The following is a 25,138-nucleotide window of genomic DNA, read 5'->3' on the forward strand; positions in this document are numbered from 1 at the left end:
ATGTCAGGATAAAAGTTCAAATTTATAAGGTTATTCGAGCATAGTTGCTCCAATGTAAATCACGTGAATGATCACATTATCCCTGTGCGGTCGCAGCCAGATCTGGTATTATGGGCCCCACTAGGTCTGGGTGTTTGGGGTTGTGACACCAACCCATTCCGAAACAGCGCTACTAATACCTCATCATCCCACTCAACATCATATCTAGTGGCTAAGTAGTAGAACTTCACCTCATACTTCTCAATGGTCATATAATCCTGTCTTAACTGTGAGAACTAAGGTGCATACACTGCTTATAGCCTGAAAGCAAAAATTTCTAGTTCATAACCTCTTTCATCTCTCAGTCCAGATGTTTACCAACCCAAGACCTCGAGGCTAGGGTCTGATTCTGTTGGCACCAAACTCGAGTTGTATCCTCCAGCTTGGTTTCAACAAATAAAAGTTTCTTAACCTCACTCAGTTTGTACACTTGGAAGAATATCTCCAGGCTATGAGTCAAGGTACTATTCTGGATTGTCATCCTCGTAAAAGTCGAGGACATCCAACTTGAGCTCTCCTTCAAATCCATAAGGAGGATCAACCAGCTCCATATGGTGGTGATGACACAGATTCCCTTGTTCAAAATTCACATTCCCTCCAACATAATTGAAGTCCCACTGATTGGGAGGAATGTAAGTTGTTGGCAGAAGTTGGTTGCGAGGAAATGTAGAGGGTTGTGGAATTGGAAGAATCCCCAAATTCAATTGGATCCTTTTCTTTACCAGTAGGTATGTCAGCCTATAAATGGAAGCTTGTAAGGATGCCATCAGGGTCTGAAGAGAAGTAACAGTTGTGTTATGGTGATCCACCCAATCTCTGAGATGGCCAATGTCTGACCTAGTTTCCTCCTTATGGGAATTGAATAACTAAATTAACTCACTATTTGCCACCATGGTTAGAACTTAAAGAATATTAGTACCCGCTTGATAACCTTACGAGAAACAGTTTCTGGTGTTTTCCCGTTCTGAGAATGGGAAAACACCCTAAAAAGCGCTTGGTAAATGGTGTTTCGTAGAACATGTTCTTAGGAGCATAAATCAAAATTTATGTGGCATGGAAGACTTTTGACGGAACATGTCCAACATGTTCTGTCGTTTCTGGGCACAAGTTGGACAAAACTGTGCCCGATTTTTCACATCATTTGGCCCAACCCACTGTCATCCTCCTCACGAGCTCTGAAGAAAAACCAGCAAGGAGAACTCGTGATTCAGCAAGCAAGGAGAACTCATGATTCATCCACCACGAACGTGAACAGAAAGAAATCGAAGACGAAATCCGACGCGAACGGAAGTTCAAATCTGCCTCCATAATCGCCACCAATTCCGGCAACGACGCATCCACCTGCTCGTCTGATAACGAAACCTTCAAGTCCTTTGGAACCCCTTCTCTCCTTCTCGCTTTTCTATCCCTGGCAAGGCTTCAAAATACTCCAAAAAATTTAACCCTGATGATACTTTTTCCGATGCTCATCCAGCGTTCCGTCGATTCTCCAGAAGTTCGAAGGTCACCGCAACAGAGACGAAGGTTGGTGTTTCTATCGGAGAGAATGTAGTCGCTTATCGAGTTCCAAACGCACCCTTTGAGTTTCAGTACAGTTATACAGAGACTCCAAAGGTCAAGCCCTTGGCGCTCCGAGGAATTGTTGTTGGACCAAAAGGTGCAAACAGTGGCTCTCAGAGTAAACAGAAAGAAGAAGTTACCAGAATTCGATTCCTTTCAATTGCCACCACCACATAAGAAGGGCATGAAGTCTGTGCAAGCATCTGGCGGGTCGGGACCTAAGTATGTCAAGTCCAGGGAGGAGATTCTGGGTGAGCCCTTGACGCAGGAGGAGATTGCAGAGCTTATCCAGAGTTGCTTAAAAACCAGGTGGCAGTTAAACATGGGTTTATTTTGTTCCAATCCCTACTATTTTGTCCATTGTTTATATGGGTTTGGTTGTGGAATCTGAATTCCAATGTTATCTCTTCTCTGTGATTGATTAGAGTCAATTTTTTTGTGCTTCGGTCAAGTTCCATATGAGAAGAGTTTCCATTTCGTTTGGCGCATTGAAGGTCAGGTAAGTTCTCATAATAGTCCATAAAATTGCATTGAAGGAATTGAGCCTGATGGAGCAAACTCCCCCATTGTTTGATCTCTGTGATTTTTCTTTTAACTCTGTGATCTCGGTGTATGAATTTTCCAAACACACTTTACCCTGCTCATCTGGAAAAGTTTACAGAACAGGTTCACCAAGCAGGTCAAACGCGGTTTCTCAGCACAGAAACGGAAAAAACTGTTTTTCTGTTTCTCAACACAGAAACAGCATAGAAACAGAAGTAAGGTTATCAAGCAGGCTCTTAAAAAGCTTCTACTCTGAGACAATTAATTGCAATCCTAGGTTCCAATTCCTTGCTTTGACCACTACGGGTCCATCTGAATGATAGAAACTCAACTAGGAACGTAAATGGCAATTTTATAAATTTGGAAACAGTCCAACACCTTAAAGACAAGTGAAAGGACCAAAACATAAAAGGATTTTGAAACGATGAGCTTTTTCTGGAATTTCAAGCGAAGTGTGAAATAAAACAGAATTATAGAAAACAAAATTTGGCTTATTTTATTGGAAAATAAGCTTTGGGTTGTTATGTATGTCTTGAGCCTTTGATCCCACGTGTTTTCATTGTAATGGACCACTTTAATGGGCCCATAATGTGGGTAGAAGCTAGGCATACGCGATTAGTTAGTTATGTATCTTTAAATTTATTTTATTTAAGTTAAAGACCTTTACCTAGTAGAGTGTTTTCCTATCAAGTGTCCTTTTCTTTTAAGTTACCTAGTGGTTATGTAAGTGTGATTAGCCAGGTTTATTACATAGCTAGTGACTGTTTTCTTTTAAATAACAGCTTGTAGACTGTTTTGGCGACCAGCAATTTTTATCAATGAAGAATGGTTGCTACCTTTTTTGCTGCTGTGAGACTTAGCAAAGAGTGAGAACCTCTTGGGATTGGAGAGATTTAGAAATCAAACATCACATCCCCTTCTCTATACACTGTTTTCTTCTCTCGAGCAAGTACAAATTTATTAATTGTCACGAGCTTGCGGGAACATGAGGTTGGAAGGATTAATAGTCAATTGTTATTGTTGTTTATGTCCTATTCATTTTGGGTTTTGAACACAGCAAAGGACCATCAACAGAGAGCTGGCGGCAGCCCTGTTTTGGGTGCTATTGTGCTGAAGTTGACATTGGCTATATAAGGGAATTTGTCCCTTAGATGCTGCCCATATTTTGAGGCATTGAAGATCTTCTTGCAAGTAACCTTCAACCAAGATTGGAATCAAATCAGATCTGGTGATACAAGAAATCTCCTAAATTTTGGTTATACTGGTTTCAAATTTATACTGTTTTGACTGTTGAATCAAATCCACACGTTAGAACATTGCTGTATTTTGGGGTTGGATTGTTCTAACATTTGTGATCACTGACCAGAATCTGAGTTCCATGGGATGAGGTTGACTTTGAACCTATTATTGACCTAAGTTCTGTTTTAGGGTTTTCTTGAGATCCTGTTAAAAGGGGTGTGTAACCTGAACATAGGGTTCATCCTATTTACACCCCCACCAAGAAGATAAGGGTTTTTGTGCAAGTATAAGATCCATCTTTAATAGCAACAAGAAGTGATCTTTTGTACCTCAGGACTCTCAATCTGACACATGGTAATGTAGATCGAAGCATGAAGAAGACCAAAGAAAGAAAAATGTTACTGTTCACGTGAACAGTAACTCACGACACTGATTTGGGGGCTGATATGGACTGCTGTCTTAGAGGAGTTGATTTCAGTGTTATTTTTATTATTTGACCCTTATTTAGTTTCCTATTCGAGTTGTAATCCTAATTGGGAATCCTATTTCTGTTAGAAATCCTAGTTAGAGTCTAGTTTCTATTTTATAGGTTTTATTAATTAGTTTCTTCAGAACTCAATTTTCCTTAGTTTGTTTTGTTTGGATCCATGTAGCTGACCCCATTAAGTTGGGATAAGGCTGAGTTTGTTAGGATTGGGATGTTTTATTATAAATACATGTATGTGGCTGAACAGAAAAGAGACAGATTGAAGAAAAAGAGCTATTGATGAAGCTGTGAGATGCAGCAACGGTGAGATACCGTGGGTGAGAAGATGATGGGCTGAGATAGCCTGACTGAGATAGCTATTCCCCCCTTCTATATCCCTTTCTTCTTCTTTTTCTTATCATTTTATATTCTCCTTCATATGTAACAGAAAATAGCAATAAAAAAATTCAGTTTCAGTTGTTTAGCTTGTTCTTTTATTTTATTGATCCTGCTGCAATCGATCTCCCGCTGGTTTCACTGGTTCGAGGTCGACTTTTGCATTACATGGACGGCAGAATAAGGGAAATCGATCGAATTCAACCTTCAAGCCTCCGAATAGAATGAAATTTGACAATGTTCGCAATCAAGAGGCCCCTATATTTCAACCCACTGATTCTAAATCTGAGACTAACTTGTCAATAACTTGTTGCATCCAGGAGGGGGTGGTTAAAAAAAGGAATTTTGGTTTCGGGAGGTTTTTCTCTCAACAGGGAGTCATTTATGATGGAAGGATTCACACTCAAAGATTTATGAAGAAAGAAGAAGGGACGAGGGAGATTGTTCCTAATATCCTAGGACTGTGAAGTCACCCAGAAACAGGTATAGAAAATATGAAGAGAATAAAAAACATGAAGGGGAATTCAGAAGCTCTCGACCAGCTCTAGATTGATCACACAAGCAACAGCCCAAACAAAAAGGCCAACTTCAATATTTATATTTCACTCTGCTCAATTTGTTGGATTACATACATATAAATAAAAAGAATAGAAAGACTCCTAATGCAATTCTAAAACAAAAATAGAAATCATCTCAAACAAGGAAACTGCTAAACAAAGCTCCTAAATATCTAACTCCAAATAAAATAGAATTTTTTAAAAACAAAAACAAGTTTAACCCCTACCAACACCTATTGGACTAGAATCCTGGTTTGGAAGTTTGGACCTAGTTCAGCTCGGTCTCAGTTTCCAGATCGGGTCATAATCGGTTCAGCCATGCACATACAACTGCACCATTCGGGTTTGGGGTGGGCCTATAGCAAACCCAAAATTAGGGTTTTGGAACCCTAGGTTGCATCACCAATATGATGATAATTCATCCAGCAAGATAAGGGCATCATCTCACCAATCATTAAAAAAAAAATAGTAGAATTATTATGCCAGTTTTTATGATTACAGTTATGTAATTATCTACTGGTGACATATTACAAACAATCAAAGTATAAATTTAATATAAAATCAGAATTTTATCAATATGAATTTGGTCATTTTTTGGCGTTGCGGGTCAGTCTAGACCTTGGCCAAAGAAAAATATTACATGCCAAGTTAGGCTGGTATTTGTCAGTCCAAAGCCTCTAGACCAGACATCAGTTGGCACCATGTTGCCATTTGTTGTAGGTCTGATGTGAGTTAACAGTGTGCCATCCCCTTACAGAAAAGCAACATGACATCAACAGCAGCCACAAAAGGTGGTTTTTTTTATTTATATTTTTATTTTTGGAGGGGGAGGTGAAGGGACGAAGATCATTAACATGCACTAGGAAGTAGAAAGGAGAGAAAAAAGAAAAATATGTAGAACTGAAGAATCATGGCCTCACAGTTGCATACCTTCCAAAACCAACAGATCTGCCGTTCAGTTTCCATGTAGCCATTGTACTCAGTGTGTGCTTCCCAGTCCTTCACACAAATTGCTTTATCACTTCCATGCAGCATTCGGTCGAAATCTTCAAGCTCCAAACTTTGGAAAAAGAATTTGCTGAGCTTAGAGTCACAAAGAATATCAGCAAATCCTTGGGCAAAATGAGCTACTTGTTCCGAGATAGATGTGACAAAGCGGTGCTCAATGAGATAGTTTACATATTTCTGTCTGTTTCTACTATTCACAACAATGCCCTTTCCACCAGAACACAGATCCACAACTCTCCTGGACCCCAACTCTTCAATTTCTCTGACAAACGTCAGTCCTAAAGCATCTGAATCCAAAAAATCAGCATCCATCTCTAAAATCATTTTGCAGCTGGAATAAAAGCATGGATCTGCATCACGAACATCTTCTAAAGAAATAAACTTTCCAGCTAATTGCAGGAAAAAAACACGATCAAATACGATTCCTACATGCACTTTATGCATCAAGGCCAACGCAATCACACGACCACAGAACCCAAAATAGTCAAGGTGCAAAGGATCCACATTAGAAGCTGCAATTAGAAACAAAATTAGGGGAAAAAAATCCACAATCCCTGAAAGGAAAATTATATTTACAATCATCATGAGATATTTCTTACATGAACTAGAAACACATAAAGGAATTTAAAAAGGCTGCCATATATAATAACAGAGAATAGATTGTTAAAAAAACAGCATTGATGATTAGACTAAATCCCCCATTCATTTGAAAAAATATGCTTTTGGATTAAATCCCAATTCAAATAGAAATATGCTTTTGGATTATTTAAAACTTAAATACAAATCCCACAACAGTAAACTCAATAATTGGAGTATATAACCCCGTTCTCTCTCTCATCTCCCAGCTCCCTCTCATCTAAAGATAAAAAACAAAACAACAATTTTATCCACTAACTCCGCTACCATGGGTAATTGTACTAATGCGATCCTGGGGTTGGAAACTCGATATGGGTCGCTATTGGCTCACAAGAATGTTAAACACTTCAACTTAATGGTTGAGTGTCAATTCTGTAATTATTGCAAGCTAACAAAGGAATGGCAGAATTGTAATTAAATGAATCTTAATGGGTTACTAAGATCAACTATAAAAAGGACAAGATGGGTAATAAAAATTAGAGATGAAGGAACAACTTGGAACAAAATAAATAAAGGACAAGAAGATAAGAGAGGAAAAGGGGGTATTATTGGAAACTAAAAAACAAATTAAGGAACAAAACAAGCAATCGTGATAGGGGAAAAAAATACCTTGGACGGGGACGAAACCAAAACCAGGTGGAATACAACCCTCTTGTGGGAACGAGATCTCGCCCTAGAAAGCTTCAAATGAGGCTAAAGTTTCAGGCGCAGGGTTGCAACTCAAAGCTATATCGACTACAACCTCTGGAAGCCCCAACCACTAAAACCAATCTGCATTCAACTCACTAAAACCAGATTGGAAAGAAATCATAAGATTCGTACCAAGATTTGAAATGGTTCTCTTGATGGAAGGCTTTTGGTGGGTGAGATTCGAGGGGATGAATAACTTTATAGGAACAAACTGACATCCGGAATCCCAGGTCAGATAGATTGGAAACCACTGATTTCTAAGAACCCTTCCCGACCATAGTTGTCACGGCTTCGCCTAGGCATCCTGTTAAGAATAGCTGTATCAAGGGTATATATGTACATAACCCCTCTTTTATGTATTCTTTGTGTCATTTGTATGAGGCCAAGGGCCTGTGTGTAATTATATATTCTTTTCAATATAAGCATGTTAGTCTCTTGTTTTGAGACATAATACACCAAACCAAAACCGTGGCTGCTCTCTTGAAGTTTCTTCTCTTCTTCTTCTTCCACTCTAAAAGCTAACATGGTGTCAGAGCATTGATCCTGCTGTTTGCGAGTGTTTGAAGGAAGTTTGGAGTGTGAAGAAGGGTTTCATTCACGTGTTTTCTGCTGCTATTCGAAGGACTGGTTAGGTCATCTTCTCCAGCTTGTTTCTCTCTCGTTTGGAATCCAAATGGAGTGTTTCTTGGTGCTCTAGTTTCGTTTGGGGGCGCTCTTTGATCTCCTTTGCCTCTCTCTAACCCTCTGCAAGCACCCATTCATTCCCATTGCATCTCAGTTTGGCTGTTCTGCCCAGAATTTCCGCCAGCTGGAGTTCTTGTTTGGCACCTGCTCTTCAATAGAGCCTTGTTTGGCCATTTTTTATGGTCCATTTGCATCGTTTTTGGGCAAGGAGCATTACTCATCTTTACTCCGCTGCTATTTGAGTATTTTCTCTGAAGATCTACAAGTGTTTCAAGCTTTTTTGGCTATTGTTTGCCCTATTTTTGTGCCTACTGTTTTGAGCCAAACCTGTTTGCTTGAAGTGCTGCTGTTTACTCCTTTTAAGTGGCTGATTTGAGATCAAATATATGGGTGAGAAAAACGTCGAAACACCCTTGCCCCTTGTGGAAACAGCTCCATCTCTCCCTTCTTCCTTTGAGAGCCCCAATATCCAACTTCCGATTGCCAAGCTTGAGAACCATAACTATTTGGATTGGTCCCGATCCATGAAATTGATTCTTCGGTGTAGGGGGAAGATGGGATACATAAATGGTAGCATCAAGGCCCCCCTTCCTACCAAGCAAGGGTACTCCAAATGGGACACTGAGAATTCTCTTGTGATGGCTTGGCTTCTTTTCTCAATGAAGCCTGAGATTGGAAGAAGGTTTATGGGCAAGGAGACTGCCAAAGACATTTGGGACAGTGTGTCCCGTATCTTTGATCGGGTTGAGGACTGTACAAAGGTGTACCAACTTCTCCAACAGATTGTTAGCCTGCGCCAGGGTGATAGAAGCATCTCTGACTACTATAGTCTTGTTGTGGGCCTGTGGGAGGAGTATGATCACTATAGAGATCTTCAGTTATGTCCTGATGATGAGGTCAAGGTGCATCGGTTGTTTGAGAAAGAGAGGGTCTTATTTCTCCTTGGCGGCCTTAATTCTGACTTTGAGCCTCTTAGGGTACAAATCCTTGGCCGACCAAGTCTTCCCTCACTGGAGGAGGTGTGTGGATATCTACAGAGTGAGGAGACCCGTAGGGGTGCCATGGGGACTACTCCCACTATTGAGCGCTCTGCTCTTGTTTCTTCCACCCCTCAGGACTCCACTGAGGGAGCTGATAAGGGAGCTGCGAAGGGCCGATTCTTATGTGACCATTGTGGCAAATCTGGGCATACGAAGGACTTTTGTTGGGATCTCCATGGGAAGCCCCCTTCTGGTTCCTCTGGGGGACTGAAGGGACAGTGGAAGAAGGGGCCTAAGGCTCATGTGGGAGTCATTGAATCTGATCCATCCTCTCTTTCCAAAGAAGACATTGCAGCATTTTGCCATATTGTGGCCCACCTGGATGGTTCCTTTGCTACTCCTACTTCCACTGCACTACAGGCTTCTTCCTCCTCCGACACCACACCTTGGGTCATTGACTCAAGTACCACGGATCATATGACTAGTAGGTTTCAGCTGTATAATTCCTATTTTGTTTGTTCTGGGAAAGATAAGGTAAAAATTGTTGATGGTTCCTTCTCTTCCATTTCTGGTAAGGGAGACATCAAGGTTACATCACTTTTACCCTTGAAGTCTGTTTTTCATGTTCCCAACTTTGCCACTAACCTTCTTTCAGTTAGCCAATTGACTAAATCTTTGAACTGCTTTGTCACCTTCTTTCCTACCCATTGTCTTTTTTAGGATTTGGTGACGAGGAGGGTGATTGGCAGTGGTCGTGAAACTAACGGCTTGTATGTTTTGGAGACCGGTGCTTCCCCTGTTGTGCAAGCTCAGTCCTATGTTTGTGGGCAAGAAGGTGGACGTACTCAGGAGGATATTTTGCTTTGGCATCATGGTTTGGGACATCCTTCTTTTTCTGTTATGAGGAAACTGTTGCCATATTTATTTATTTCTTTTCCTGTCACTCATGTTTTTCATTGTGAACCTTGTCTATTTGCCAAAAGTTGTAAAACAGTTTATGCATCGAATGGTAATAGATCTACTTCACCTTTTCATCTTATCTATATTGATGTTTGGGGGCCTTCCCTTGTTACCTCTTTGCGTGGCTTCCGCTACTTTGTTTCTTTCATTGATGACTATTCTCGGGTTACTTGGGTTTACCTTTTGAAACACAAGAGTGATGTCTATGTTGCATTTAAAAATTTTTATGAGTTAGTGTATACCCAATTTCAAACTCGGATCCAAATTGTTCGTTCTGACAAAGGTGGGGAGTATATGTATAGTGGGTTGGAAACCTTTTTTTCTAACCATGGCATTATTCATCAGGTGGCCTGTGTTGATACCCCACAACAAAATAGGGTGGCTAAAAGAAAAAATCGCCATCCCCTTAAAGTGGCTAGATCCCTTTGGTTTACCATGCATGTTCCAAAAACTTTTTGGTCTGATGCTCTATTCACTGCTGTCTTTCTTATTAATCACATGCCATCTAGTATCTTGAACTTTAAGGTTCCTCTTGATGCCTTACCCTCACGGTCTTCTTCTTTTTCTCTTCCTCCAAGGGTGTTTGATTGTATTTGCTATGTACATATTAGCAAATCTGCCCGCACTAAATTGGATCCTAAGGCTCTAAAGTGCATCTTTCTTGGGTATTCCTCCACCTCCAAAGGGTATAAATGCTATCATCCTCCTACTCGTCGGTGGCTTCTCTCCAAAGATGTCCACTTCTTTGAAACCATACCGTATTTTCAGTCACCTCTTCAGGAGGAGTGTTCATCTCTTGGTGGTGGTGTTGAGGGTGAAGAGGTTCCCAAGTTTGTTTCATTTCCTTTCTCCTCTCTTGTCCCTATTTCCCCTTTTCAGATTGACAAGGGAAAGAAAAACTCTGTGGATACTGTTGTTGAGGGGGAGCCTCCTAGGGCACAGGTGAACAGAGAACAGAGGGAGCTACTGGTGCATACGAAGGACAGGAGAAATCCTTCTTCATGGCTTCCTATAAAGAAGACCTGCCAAAATCCTTCTTCGTCTCCTCATCCTGAGCCTCCATCCATCGAGACAGGTATACCTCCCTCTACTTCTACATCCTTAGACTTAGATCTTCCTATTGCTCACCGCAAGGGAACTCGGGCATGTACTAATCCCATTGCCAAGTTTGTTTCCCACTATTCTATCTCCCTTACAGGTATAGCCTTCACTGTAGCTATCTCATCCATATCTATTCCCAAGAATGTAGCAGAGGCTATGGCAGATCCAAAATGGAGAGAAGTAATGAGCATAGAGATGTTGGCTCTTGAGCAGAATCACACTTGGGACCTTGTTGAACTCCCTAATGGGAGAATCCCTGTTGGATGCAGATGGGTATTCACAGTCAAGTTCAAATCTGATGGTACTGTGGAGAGGTATAAGGCAAGACTTGTCGCCAAGGGTTATACACAGGTGTATGGCATTGACTATCAGGAAACCTTTGCTCCGGTGGCCAAGCATAATTCCATTCGTGTACTTCTCTCAATGGCTGCAAACCTTGATTGGCCATTGTACCAGCTTGATGTAAAGAATGCATTCTTACACGGTGATCTAGAAGAAGAGATATATATGCACTCTCCTCCTGGGTTCAAGCATCCTGGTGGCAATGGAAAAGTGTGTCGTCTTAGGAAGGCTCTCTATGGACTCAAACAGTCCCCTAAGGCTTGGTTTGAGAGGTTCAGACAAGCCCTCCTGCAAAATGGATATACTCAAAGTCAAGCTGATCACACATTGTTTATATAAAGGAACGGCAGCACTATTACGGCTCTCATTGTTTATGTTGATGACATTGTGGTCAAGGGAAACAGTGAAGCTGAAATCTCAAAGCTTAAACTTTATTTGGCTCGGCAGTTTGAGATCAAAGATCTCGGTCCATTGAAGTATTTTTTAGGGATTGAAGTTTCAAGATCCAAGCAAGGGATCAATGTTTGCCAAAGGAAGTTTGTTCTTGATCTACTTACAGAGGCAAGCTACTTAGGATGCAAACCAATCTCCTCCCCTATTGAGCATAACCACAAACTAAGGGAAGATTGTGGTGAACCTCTTATGGATGCTGAAAAGTATCAGAGATTAATAGGTAAGCTAATCTCTCTCTCCCTCACCCGACCTGACATCACCTACGCTGTTGGAGTGGTGAGTTAGTTTATGCATGCACCCAGGATGGGACATCTTGATGCAGTTTACAGGATCCTCAGGTATTTGAAGTCATGCCCTGGAAAAGGCCTTCTCTTCTCTAGGAATGGTCACTTGAGAATTGAAGTATATACAGATGCTAATAGGGCCGGGTCTATTTCTGATAGAAGATCCACCTCTGGATACTGTACCTTTGTTGGGGGAAATTTAGTCACCTGGAGAAGTAAGAAGCAACCTGTGGTAGCTAGGTCAAGTGTTGAAGCAGAGTTTAGAGCCATGGCTCATGGTGTGTGTGAAATCTTGTGGTTGAAAAAACTTGTTCAAGAATTGGGATTTGAGACGACTGAACCTATGAGTCTATATTGCGATAACAAGGCAGCCATAAGTATTGCTCACAACCCAGTTCAACATGACAGGGCAAAGCATGTTGAGGTCGACAGACACTTCATCAAGGAGAAGATAGACTCTAAGACTATTTGTACTTCTTTTGTGAAGACAAATGAACAAGTGGCAGACATCTTCACCAAAGGACTTAGCTCTCATCACTTTAGTTTTATGTTAGACAAGCTGGGTATGTATGACATATACCACCCAGCTTGAGGGGGAATGTTAAGAATAGCTGTATCAGGGGTATATATGTACATAACCCCTCTTTTATGTATTCTTTGTGTCATTTGTACGAGGCCAAGGGCCTGTGTGTAATTATATATTATTTTCAATATAAGCATGTTAGTTTCTTGTTTTGAGAAATAATACACCAAACCAAAACCGTGGCTGCTCTCTTGAAGTTTCTTCTCTTCTTCTTCTTCCACTCTAAAAGCTAACACATCCAAGCAGATTTTAGGTGGTCTAGGCGGTTGTCCTCTTAGTGGTATTGAATGCCTTGGTCCTTATTTATGCCAAATATCACTTTCATTTACTTAAGATATTATTCATAAATAAGCAAATTCCCCCTATTTGAATCTAATGAAAATAGTTAAAAAATAAAATTCCAAAAGGATAAAAAGTCAACCCCCCCAGTTCAAGAACAAAATCAACGGTAGGTGAAATTCTCAGATTTCTAATGTTAGGGTTTTTCTCAAATCTAAAAATTCCATAAATCTTAATATGATATAACATTGCTAAAAACCAAAAGTGCGGTAAAATATTCATTTGTTTTGATATCTAAAAAATATTTTCATTCAGAGCGATTTTGACAGCATTTAAGCAAACCAAATAAGGTTTGACTGGAAACCGGAACATAACTACTTTAATATAAATCAGATTTAAGCAATCTTGGATTTGTTGGAAAGCTGATTTTGTGCTCTACCTAATACAAAATGTCTCAAGTAAAAATAAAATCATTTGACTAGTCAAACTTCTTAGAGAACGACAACATTTCTCTAAATCGAGAACAGTTTAATTACTAATAGATAAGTTCATATTTTCTAAGAACAATATAAACCAAATGTGAGACTAGTTATACCGTGACAATGACCAATTCCAAAAACAGTATAAACCAACTGTATGTTTTGATTGTTTCAAATTTCCAATAGCTTACTTGTTCAGTTCTATTGTTTTCTAATTCTATGTTGATTTTTTATGACTTGATGTGGCTTAATATTGATTTTTGATAACTTGATGAAACTTAATGTTGATTTTTGATGACTTTATGTGGCTTAATGTTGATTTTTTATGATATAAGGCTTATACTGTAACATACTAAATAATGTTCGAAAAGAGGAAAAATAAAAAGTAACAATGGCGCCTTGGTCACCTAAGCGCTTAGGCACCCCTCCAACACCTTGGGTCGCCTTGCCGCCTTGACAACTATGTTCCCAACCCAATGAACAGTTTATGTTAGCAGAAAAGAAAGAAAACCGAGGTAACCAAAGAAGGAACTAAGTGATAGAAAGAGGAATAACGAAGGAAGGACCGAAGGAGAAAGTACCAGAAGAAGAATTCAGAATTGCAGAGGAGGAAGACAGGGCCACGGTTTGCAATCACACTACGCAACAGCAGGTAACTCAATATAATTTCATTCCAAAAATAACTCCATGACTCCTTCGTTATGGCATGTATTTAAAGACTCAAACAACCCATAATCCTAATCGAAGTCTCAAACAGAATAACTATATTTTGGACTCAAAACTGAAACAAACTCTAACTCTATCTATGAGTCTATCAAAGGATAAACTAATACAAATAAATTTACAAAATGCACTCAAAAAGAAGAGTCCTAATCAAAATCTGAAACAGAGTTTGAACCTATTTTGGACTCAAAACTGAAACAAACTCTTACTCTAACTCTATCCATGACTCTATCAAAAGATGAAATAATGAAAAGAAATTTAAAAAATTAACTCAAAAAGATACCTAAAGCAGGAGATTAGTATTTTAGTTTGTAATGGCCAGGTGGGTTTTATACTGATTCTGGGCCTCCTGATTTCCTTTGCTGCTTTAGGAGTTTCCTTATCTTGATTGATGATATCAAGTTGAAGAAATGCTTTTCTTGGAGAGATCACCAAACCATCTAAAATCTCCCTTTGCTTCTTCCAGCTCTGGAACCTGCTATAGAGGAAGTTGAACAACTCTTGCAAGTCCTAATTCCTACGCATAACTACATCAACTCTCCCGGTCTTAAAGAACTCAATCTGTTGAGTTAGTCGTGAACCCAAGATGCCCTTGTAATTATCTCGACACTGAGATGGTTGAACTGCAACTCCATGAGTGGGGAGTAGAGAATGACTCATAACTACAGGAGATTGTCGCCGACGAGGGATGTTTGATAACATGTGTGATGACATCAAAGATGTACGTCCTCCATGTTTTACCTTGACGGTATTTTGTGCATCATCGTAGAGAATACCAGCATGTTGTTGCCAAAGTCATCCTAAAAGAATGTCACAATGTGCCAACGGGGTGACTAAGCAACGCACATTATACTGTAAAGGCCCAAACTGTAGATGTACTTGAGCTATTGCAGTGGCCTCTTCCCAAACTGTAGGTCCAAAACCTTGCACATAGGGGTGAAAACATGGGTTTTTTAAAACCTTAGCCCAACCCTGAGTCCTCTTAGCTCAACCCAAGCCCAACCCGACCCTAGGTCAGGCTGAGATATTTCAGCCCAGCCCGACCCTGATTGACCCTGATCGAGCCGGGTTGGCCTTGATTGACCCTGATTTTTGCCAAGGGCTGGGTTGACCCTAATTTTTGCTAGGGCTTGGTTGGCCCTGACTTGCCCTGCTTTTTTCCCATTTCAGTCGTCCTATGCATTAAAAAATGAGATACATGTGATTGGGTATTGGTTTGTTTCATACTCAATTGACTGTTGTTAAAAAACTTGGACCAATCTTAAAATTGTAAATATTTCCGTTCAATAGATAATTAGCCTGTTTTTGATAAACCAATAGATAATTAGATACTAAACAAGAATTCCAAAATGTAAACAATAAATTGTAAGGCATAACCTAACATAGAGCCGGGTTGGGCTGGGCTTAGCCCGAAGCCTCAACCCTGGCTCAGCCAGACCCTGACCCAGGGCCTGAAAATTTCAACCCTACCCGCCCTCAGGGTCGAAAAATCCATCCTAGGCCCTGTTCGGGCTTAGGCCAAGCTCGGGCCGATAGGGTCAAACTAACACCCCTACTCACACATGAATCTTCTTGAAGAGTTGTTTCTATGGAAGGTTGTGTGCTCTAACAATATCAGCAGAGATAAAATTGGTTTATGCCCCGATATCTACGACCGTATGAGCATCTATAAAACCAATACCATGCAAAAAAATACCCTTCTGTGTAAAGAGGGGAGCTTTATCAATTAGTCTATTTGAGAATGATGTAAAACTTATGGAGTGAGCTTCAACTTCATCATCATCAAGAGCACCATCTACGGGATGAGGGTATAAATCAGGTATAACATCATCGTCATCCTTCTGTGCTAGTTGTGTCTACTACATTCACGGGACAAGACTTATTGGGACATTTTTTTACTGAAGTGACCTTTCTCGCCACAATTACAGCACACAATGCTCTTCAACCAATCATTTCCTCTAATAACCTTTGAATTTTTTTCTTCTACTTTGCAAGACTCGGGCTTCTTGTCTTCAGCTATCTTGGCATAAGCAGCTGCCACATCAATAGACCTGAAAGGCTGAAATCACTATTAACCAACTCCAGTCGAAACTTAGTATTCAACCACTGATATATCTCAAAACCTGGTTGTTGGTCTGTCTCCTGAAGTCTACATATGGAGGATATCTTGTGAAACTCCATGGTGTAAGTATCTACATCTTTATTGCCCTAATGGAAGTTGACTAGCTTATGAAAGAGTACTTTCTTGTAATTAGGAGGGACGAACTTGTCATTCAGAATCTGCTTCATGGCTTTCCAATTATTGATGGGCCCAAGTCACCTGATAAGCCTTGATGTAGCATGCCACCCCACCATGAACATGCATACCCAATAAAGTTGATGAGGATGAGTTCACATTTTTTCTCGTCCGGAAAGGATTTATAAGCGAAAATCCTTTCAACCTTGGTAAGCTAATAAAGAATTCCTCTAGGCCCTTTTCACCATGTAACCGAAGCCTCAACCTTGATGTCATAGTCCCTGTCCAAAAAATTGTTGTGTAACATCCTGGGGTATAACTGGATCAGGTCGCTCTCTAAGGTGTTTCTTTGGTCTTAAGGCACCAAATTAAATTGATGTAGGTTAGGTAGAGAAGAAAGAGCATCAAACTTCTGCATGTACTCAGATACAGTCATAATCCCTTGGCGTAGGGTGTTAATTGATCTTGTAGCTGTGCTCTGTAATGCCTGGCAAATATTTCTCCCTCAAGTCATATCTCATTTCGTCCCATGTAGTGGGTGCATGACCAGCAATTCCATGTCCCTTTCTGCAGTTCACCACCATTCTCAGGCAAGGCCAACCAGTTTGGTACGTGCCAATCTCATCTTCCTGTCTTCAGGCAAGTCATACCAATCAAAGTAATCATCAAGGGCAGCAAGCCAATCATAAAATACCTGAGGATCATGGTTCCCATCGAACTCCTTCAACTCGAGCTTCACCTTCTGGGTGTCATAACTTTGATTAAGAACTTCATCTGTAGTGAAGTATGATCTCAAGTACTCTTCAAAATTAGGCCTCCTAGGCTCTTCCTTATTTTTGTCCCTGTCTTCTCTATGCCCTTCTCTGTCATACCTGCACCTGTCTCTGTGATCTCTATACTCTTTGTGATCCCTGTGATCTCTGGATCAATCTCTGTAATTCCTGGATCGATCCATGTGATTCCTATTTTTTCCCAAAGTTCCTTGTACTAAGTTGATATTTGTCCTCTTCAAGGGGATTGTTGCTGTCCCCAAGAGGTGCAACATGTCTTTGCTCTATAACTTGCAACCTCTCAGTGATAGTCCTCTGTTCAGCTCTAATCTCTTCAGATATGACCTTCTGTTCAGCAGTGAACTTTTGAAACAGCTCTAATATTGTAGCCATAGGATCGATTGCTACTGGTAATGGTCTGCCATGTTCATCCATGGCTCTGATACCACTTAATGTAGCCCTAGATAGACAAAGGATTTACTAGGAGTCAAGTAACCAGGACCTTTCAATACTGCTGGCCGATTGGGGCAGAATTAAGGATTTAGGTTAGACCTAGGGTTAGCTTTAAGGTAATGGATGCAATTCTTATACGGTAATGCTAGGCAGGTTTAGAGGAAGCTAACAGTGAAGGTTTGAATGATGTTTGAGTGAAAATTTAAAAATCAGAAAATTAGGGTTAGGGTTTCGGGTTTGGGGAAGATAAGAGTGATGGATTTTAAGGTTTAGAGTGAGAATTTGGGCTAGGATTTTAGGTCGAATTCTCTAATGGTAGAGAGGAGCATTCGGCCAAGGTTTGGTGAGGTTTTGATGGTTGGATATGGCTGGGTGGAATTTTTAGGGTTTTGGGTTTTAATGGAGGTTGAGGGGGATTAGGGTTTAAGAGCTAAGATGGGCTTGAGGTTAAGGTCAAGTGGAGGGAATGAGGTAAGATGGTTGTGGTAGAATTTTGGATGAAATTGGATGGGGGAATTGAGCTGGACAAGATGTAGATTGAACTAGGGTTTAGTGGATTGATTGGGGATTAATGGGTTTAGGTTAGAGGATTAGAAGAAGAACGTGAATGCTGAAACAGTAAATTACTTACTTGTAATTGAATATCTTCAATGGCAGCAGCTTGAAGAATATAGGGTCTCCTGATCTACAAGATGCAAGGAGTTGAGAAGAAGATCCACCCGGTCTACAAGACGCAAGGAGTCACCAGTCCCTTCACCTTGATATTACTCACAAGGCACACTCTCAAAGGAGCAAAGCAGCAGCAACAATGGCAGCAAAAAAAGACAGTTTTTTTTCAAAGGGGAGCCCCCCACGATTTCATTAATTTATAATATGGCCATAGGCCTAAAACGTATTCACCCTAGGAATTTGAATCCTAGGCTGAATCCTAATTACAAACTAAAAAGTACTCCCTCTAAAGATCGTGGAGGGGTGGAAATAAAACACTTAAAAGAAAGATTCCCTAACTACCAATAGGAAATAAGCACCTAACAACCAATAGGATTAATTCACTTAAATTGAACCATGGTCTGAACCAGTTCAATTTAAGTTTACAATTAAATGAAAACTAAACTAAGAATGGAATGCAGAAATAAACTAAGACTAAATTAAACTAAGGCTCCAACACTCGGCCCTAATCTTAGGGCTGCTTCTTCTTCTTGCGGATACTTGGATCTGCATCATTTTGCTTCTGCAAACATCACTGTCCTGAGATTGGCTGTGAGGGTGAGATACCCAGGCTGAGATAGCCTTCACTGCCTCTCTCCATCGATATGCATTCAAGTGTTCAATTTATTTCAGTTCTGCCCTAGCCGATAACTAGATTCAATCCAACTACTGGGATTCTTCTACTAGACTCAAGAACAGCTCAATCAACAACTAAGTACAACACCCCAACCCCAAACCCTTCTTCTTATAATCCTCTAAACCTAACCCTATCATTCCCACCATCTCTGAACATCATCCCCATTACCTAAATCCCACTCAGACCAATCCACTCATCAAAATCCCACCTTTATTGATTCGATCTTTCCCTCTCACCATAAGGGAAACTGAATTCTAGTCCCAACCCTAGGCCACCAGTCTAAACCCTAGATTTCCCCTCCTTCCACTTTCCCAAAACCCAGAAACCCTAAACCTAATCTATTGTTCACTCAAGTTTACATACCTGACCTCATCAAAGCATCTCAGGACCTTCACTGGAAGACTCCCCTACATCAACTTACCCTAACCTTACCATCAAAAATTCAAAACCTAAACCTAATTTCACAATTTCACATATTTTGACCTAGCCGATTTCCCTAATCCATAGCAGATCCTGGTTATTGGTTCTAGTTGGCCTCATACCCATCTAGAATTACATTACATAATCATAAGTAAAGATGGTGACAGAGGATGATGTTTCATAGAGAATTAAAGCGGGATCGATGAAGTAGAGAGGTGCATCCAGAGTGTTGTGTGACCAACATATTCCTTTAAAGCTTAAAGAAAAATTCTATAGGACTGTTGTACGGCCGGCTATGATGTATGGGGGCAGAATGTTGGGCAGTTAAGAAGTGTCATATTGATAAAATGTGTAGCAAAGATGAGGATGTTAAGATGGGTGTGTGGCAAAACAAAGAAGGATAAAGTACAGAATGAACGAATTAAAGCGGACGTGGGAGTCACCTCGATCAATGACAAGCTCCGAGAGAGTTGTTGAAGGTGGTATGGTCATATTCAATGGAGGCCTCGAGACGCTCCAGTAAGGAAGAGTGATATTATTCCGATTGAAGGGGCTAAACGAGCTAGGGGCAGGCCTAAAATGACTGTAGGAGAAGTGGCGAGGAAGGACATGCATAGTCGAGGTCTTGTACCAAGTATGACCTCGGATAGAGCCTATTGGAACGCAAGGATCCATGTAGCAAAACCCATTTACCTGAGATTCTCCTGACGTGTTGGGTTGTGCCTCTTTCCTCTTACTATATTTCATCTTTCATTTTTATTTTATTTTTTCTTTTCGTTTTATTTGTCATTTCTCTCCTCTTTCCCCATCCCTCTTTTCTCATCTTTTCTTTCCCTTTTTTGGCTAGATCGCAGTTTTTCTTACTTTGTTTATTTGGATCCTTGTAGCCGACCCCATTAAGTTGGGATAAGCCTGAGTTTGTTGTTGTACGGTGATAACCCAAGGGTTCATCTTCATTCTATTTATCAAAAATTTTCGTTCTTCCAAGGGCCATGATCCACACACCAAAAAACAAATTAAAAAAAATAATAATAAAATTTAGAAGGGCATCACGATTCCAAAAGCTATGTATACAGAAATGGATAGGGATTGAGTGGGAGGATAATAATGTGATAATTCCTTGTTCTTCATTTACCTTAGAGCATATCATTTATTAGTTCTGCATAAATCCACCATCAACCCCCCCCCCCCAAAAAAAAAAAAAAAGAAAGAAAACTCAAAGACAATCTAAAGCTGAGCATACAAGATCCAACTCTTGAGCCAGCAAGGGGAAAGCTAAAATATTGGAATAGACTGAAATACTGAGTAAAACAATATATTCATGCATAAATACATACATAAAGTTTTTTTTTATGATAAACAGTACAACTAACAAAAACAATATGGGTCATCAGAAGTGGGGAAGGGAGGAAAACTAACAAAAGTGCAAATATGGAATAACAAAAACTCACCTGGATTAGGAAAGAACCTTCTGCGATCATTTGGACAAGCTAGAAAAAGGGCATTTTGAGGATTGAATATTGCTTGGCACACTAAGCAGAACCACTCTCTTAAAACACCGGGCCCTGTAGCTTCTTCGTTTTTGAATTCCATGAAAAGGCCACCATGCAATGCTTCAGACTCGGCATTTGTGATATACTCAAATGACTCAGCCAGTAATTGGGACCTGTCTATGAGCATCTCGTGGAGTTCTTCATACTCATCCTTCACCTCAGGAAACATCATCATCGCCAAATGCCTCCTAGATTCAAAATCTGTCACATCTTTATGCTCAAGAAACCAGCGGTGTTCATCATATCGCTTTGTGTATCTAATAATGGTATTCAGTGAACTTCGCCTCGGCATCATAACAGAACGAAGTTTGTCTTCAGCGCCATGATAAAGTTTAGCAATGCTATTTAGTTCCTTCAAAATAGCTAGATATTGGGACCAGACAAATCGACGGCCTTCACTTTCACAGCCTACTTTCGCTGCCAGAAACCCCTCCACTGTTATTAAGCATTGATCAATCTTTTCCAGCAACTCAAGGAAAATATTGTGGAGTAATTCAATCTCACCCCCGCAGGATGAACTATTATCACCGTTAAGTAAAGTAATACGCCCGGGACCATTTCCGATTAATTGGTCTTCAATTGCTCTCCGCAAGGGCAACAAGAATGCAGAGAGATCACGGACGTCGCTTACTGATAACATAACACACTGCGACGACGAGTTCTTACTCAACTCTAAACCCACCAAAAGCCGGTTTGCCAACTCACGTACTAGTGGGTAAAACTCTCGAATTACAACGGATGCCTTCTCGTTACCAAAGCATATGGACTCATGTGCCAACGCGAAGGTTTCTAACAATGAACCTAGAGTGTTTCGGCATGATATGTAAAGCGGGTCCTCACGAGAAGTTCTGGTGAGCAACTTACAGAATTCCAGCACAATGGAAGCACACTGAGCCTGCACGGATTTTGGCAGTGACTCGACGTTCGGGGTGAGAAAAGGCCGAATTGCACCCTCCGCACACTGTTTGTTCCCTTTAATGGGCGAAAGGAAGAGCATGACGAGAGCAGTCGGCGCACCAGCGGACTTGAAGATCTGAATATGCCCCGAGGCCAACTCGTAATCGTCATTGGGAGTCATTCTTAAGAACTCCTCCACACGAGCTCTGACGTATCTGTAGGATCGAGGTGGCTGGGGCGCCTCCTCTCTACAGAGCCGGCATATAGAGGAGACCAAATCATTGACGACCTGCCAAGTTCGAGGATACTCAGTGCTCCTCATACGTCCAACAAGCTGAAGGCTAGCATCGTTCTGGACGCCACACTGTACAAGCGACTGTTCCCACTGCAACTGCCTGCCACGGTATATCAAACGCTGTTCTATGATGGGAATCCCGGTGATTTTGCGAATTTGTTCATGAACAGACTCGACAGAATCATCAGGACTGGCATGTATAACAATGGTATTACCACCAGAAAATGCGCGCACAAAGAACTGCAACCTGTAAACAGAGCTTCCGACCCCTGCATCGGTATAGCGATTAGAAGAAACTGATGAAGCATCAGAAAAATCAGATTCATTTCCTCCTCCGACACTGGTAGCGGACGAATTGACAGCGTCGGCTTCATCTTTCTTCATTCTTCTCAATAAATCGGAGAAATCCTCGTCAGAGGCCCCATAATCGTCCAATTTCCTCTTAGAAGATATCCGATCGTGACGCTGATAGACGAAATCAATCGAATTTCCTCTCAGAGACATCGAGCAACCCCAAAAACAAGAAGAACAGCAGCTTTATTAAGCCACAGCGAGAGAGAAACCACTCATTCATGCAAAAACCAAAACCCAAAACCTACGAGGACGTGAGGTTGGGGAAAACGAGGAAGTAATCGAAGTAATTAGGGATGGAAGGTGAAGATATTGAGATTTGAGAGTAACAAGAAACGGAAAACGGGGGATTTCATTTGTTTCGGAACGAGTATGACAGAGAATGAGAGAGAGACAGGGAAGGTCACACGACTCTCTACTCATAGTAAAACCCGCGGGCTCTCCGTTAGCACATAAACTGACTAACTGAGCTTTTATCCTACGCTACTTCGAATCAAGTGGGAGTTACGAGAACGGCTTCCAATATTTCGGCTTATAAAGTAAAATCAATAAGCATGACCAGTCGGAGGATGAAATTTTCATACTTTCTGTCTTGATATAAGAAATGGGAAAAGCCTGGGGTGTCAACCAGACAGGTTCGGTTGGACCTAGCTGGGCCTCACGGTGCTTAAAGCCTGTAGCGTGACTGCCCGTTTAAGTATTCAGGCTGAGCCTATTGGGCTTCGGGCTATACTCGGTTAATATAATCGACCCTTAAACCGTGCAAAACCAAGCTATGGGCCTGCTTAAATATAAACAGGTTTTTAACGGTGCAACCTATTACAACTGAATATTTTAATTTTATAAAGAGATGAACCATCTTGCCACCTCTTTCCTATCTTTTCCTATTAAAATTAAGGATAAAAATTCTCTGTCCGGGAGTATGGCCTACACCAGCACTCCCATGTGTCTATCTCTCTCCGCCCCCTTATTTTAAGGAGGAGAGAGATAGACACATGGGAGTGCTGGCGTAGGCCACACTCCCGTACAAAAAACTGCTTCCCTAAAATTAAATATTTCAACTGTTTGAATATGGCCGATTCATTAAAAATAGGTTGAAATAGTGCCACTCGTGCTCGCCCATGTCCCATGATATAAATTTAAGCTAAAAAAATTTCAAAAAAATATACCTAATACATCAGACCCAGCCCAACAGAAAGCTAATGTCATAAAAACATCCCAAATACATCAGGCCCGGCCCAATAGAAAGTTAATGGCATAAATGTATTTGGGCCAATAAATCAAACAGGGCTCAAGCCCATAGCAAAGTTTACAAGTTAAAGGATTTGGCTAGGTCGGGCCTAGAATCGATCAATCTGATCGGGTGCTCGATGGGCTAGGATCCTACACTGGGACCGCTTGGTTAGTAAACGGACCGGGCTTAGTAAACGGGCCGGGCTTTAATCGGGCAGGCTCAATCGGATTTGCCGGGCTGGGCCTGGAATTAACACCTCTAGGAAAGGGGACTCTTTGCGGAGATTTGGTTCCTCTCCGAGTCTTCGGGGTGCTGGGCTGGAATCTCCCAGTGAGACCACTTCGATTACTTCCTCACTTTTCCCAAGTTGACATCCTCCTCTCTCCCTCTTTTTCACTAGGCATCTGAGAATTTTTAGTCCGAGTTTGTTGTTGCAATGAAGGGAGTTTGGAATTATCCCCACCATCATCTTTTCTCTCACACAAGGTTTGTAATCTTGGATCGGATCGGTATCGATTGAGACTGATTCAGGTATCGATCCAAACCACCTGTACGAACAAGGCTAAATAGGTAAGAAAAAAAATGAATTTACAAAAAAAAGAGGCAAAAGTGTCATATTTGCCTGAGTTTGGGCAATCCCGATCCAATCCGATACCAAGATTATGAACCTTACTCTCACATATTCCATGGGATAACTGCAAAACGTTAATTTCAAGGAGACTAAGTTATTTATCTCAATTTAGTCTTGAGCTTTCGAACAACCAAAAACTACTACAAAATGTAGAATGAGGATCACCTATATTGGATATCTGTGAAGATATAGATGATGTTGTTCTTGGCATGAATGAAGGAACCTACCGGAGAGAGGAGGGGACCTTAAATATTTCCATCGACGACATGGAAATATATCTCAGGTAGTTGAAGAGAGAGGCTTCACTAGGTGATCCTCAGCACCCTGCACTAGAGAGGAATATAGGATTCAAATCCCTTTATGGGGGTATAGTTTTATATGCCTAGACATATGATGGTGCAAAATGATCGCCCTCTTCCCATGAAAGACAGGAATCCGACTATGTTGATGATTTCTCGCGCGCTCTAGGATTTTTATAAAAAAAAAAAAAAAAAAGCCCCTCTTCTTCCCCTATAAGAATACGTCAAAAAATTATTTGTTAGAGGATGACTATTTTACTTTCTTTGACTAATAAAGGACCATTTGATTGGAATCTCTTATATCAAACATATTATTTTACACCTTCTATGTCTAATCTCCCCCCCCCCCCCTTTTGTAAACCTATTTCTAACCTCTATATCAAACATATGATAATAATAATAATAATAATGAAGGGAAGGGGTTCATGCACCATTACATACATAGTTGTCAAGGTGGCAAGGCGACCTAAGGCGGTTGAGGGGTGCCTAAGCACTTAGGCAACTAGGCGCCCACCAAGGCAACGCCTAGGCAACCAAGCTATTATTTTTTTTATTTTTCTTCTTTTCTAACATTATTTAGTATGCTACAATATATACCTTATATCATAAAAAATCAACTTTAAGCCATATCAAGTCATAAAAAATCAATATT

General features: G+C 40.7%; 1 protein-coding gene and 1 long non-coding RNA gene across 2 annotated transcripts in view; one reads left to right on the forward strand and one right to left on the reverse strand.

The window, feature by feature from the left end:
* Window positions 1-22,558, reverse strand: part of LOC122641769 (E3 ubiquitin-protein ligase UPL5-like) — a 42,414-nt gene extending 19,856 nt beyond the window's left edge. Inside the window, exons 1-2 of the mRNA XM_043835062.1 lie at window positions 20,678-22,558; window positions 5,731-6,320 (exon numbers count right to left, since the gene is read on the reverse strand). Coding sequence (XP_043690997.1) covers window positions 5,731-6,320; window positions 20,678-22,475 — 2,388 coding nt within the window. The 5' untranslated portion in view covers window positions 22,476-22,558. The remainder of the gene's footprint in view (window positions 1-5,730; window positions 6,321-20,677) is intronic.
* LOC122641771 lies at window positions 1,276-18,465 on the forward strand. Its single transcript, XR_006329959.1, has 3 exons — window positions 1,276-1,534; window positions 11,735-11,741; window positions 18,456-18,465. It is a non-coding gene; the product is annotated as an uncharacterized LOC122641771 (long non-coding RNA).
* Window positions 22,559-25,138: the final 2,580 nt, after the last annotated feature.

This window comes from Telopea speciosissima, chromosome 10 (genome assembly GCF_018873765.1).
Source record: "Telopea speciosissima isolate NSW1024214 ecotype Mountain lineage chromosome 10, Tspe_v1, whole genome shotgun sequence".
NCBI lineage: Eukaryota > Viridiplantae > Streptophyta > Magnoliopsida > Proteales > Proteaceae > Telopea > Telopea speciosissima.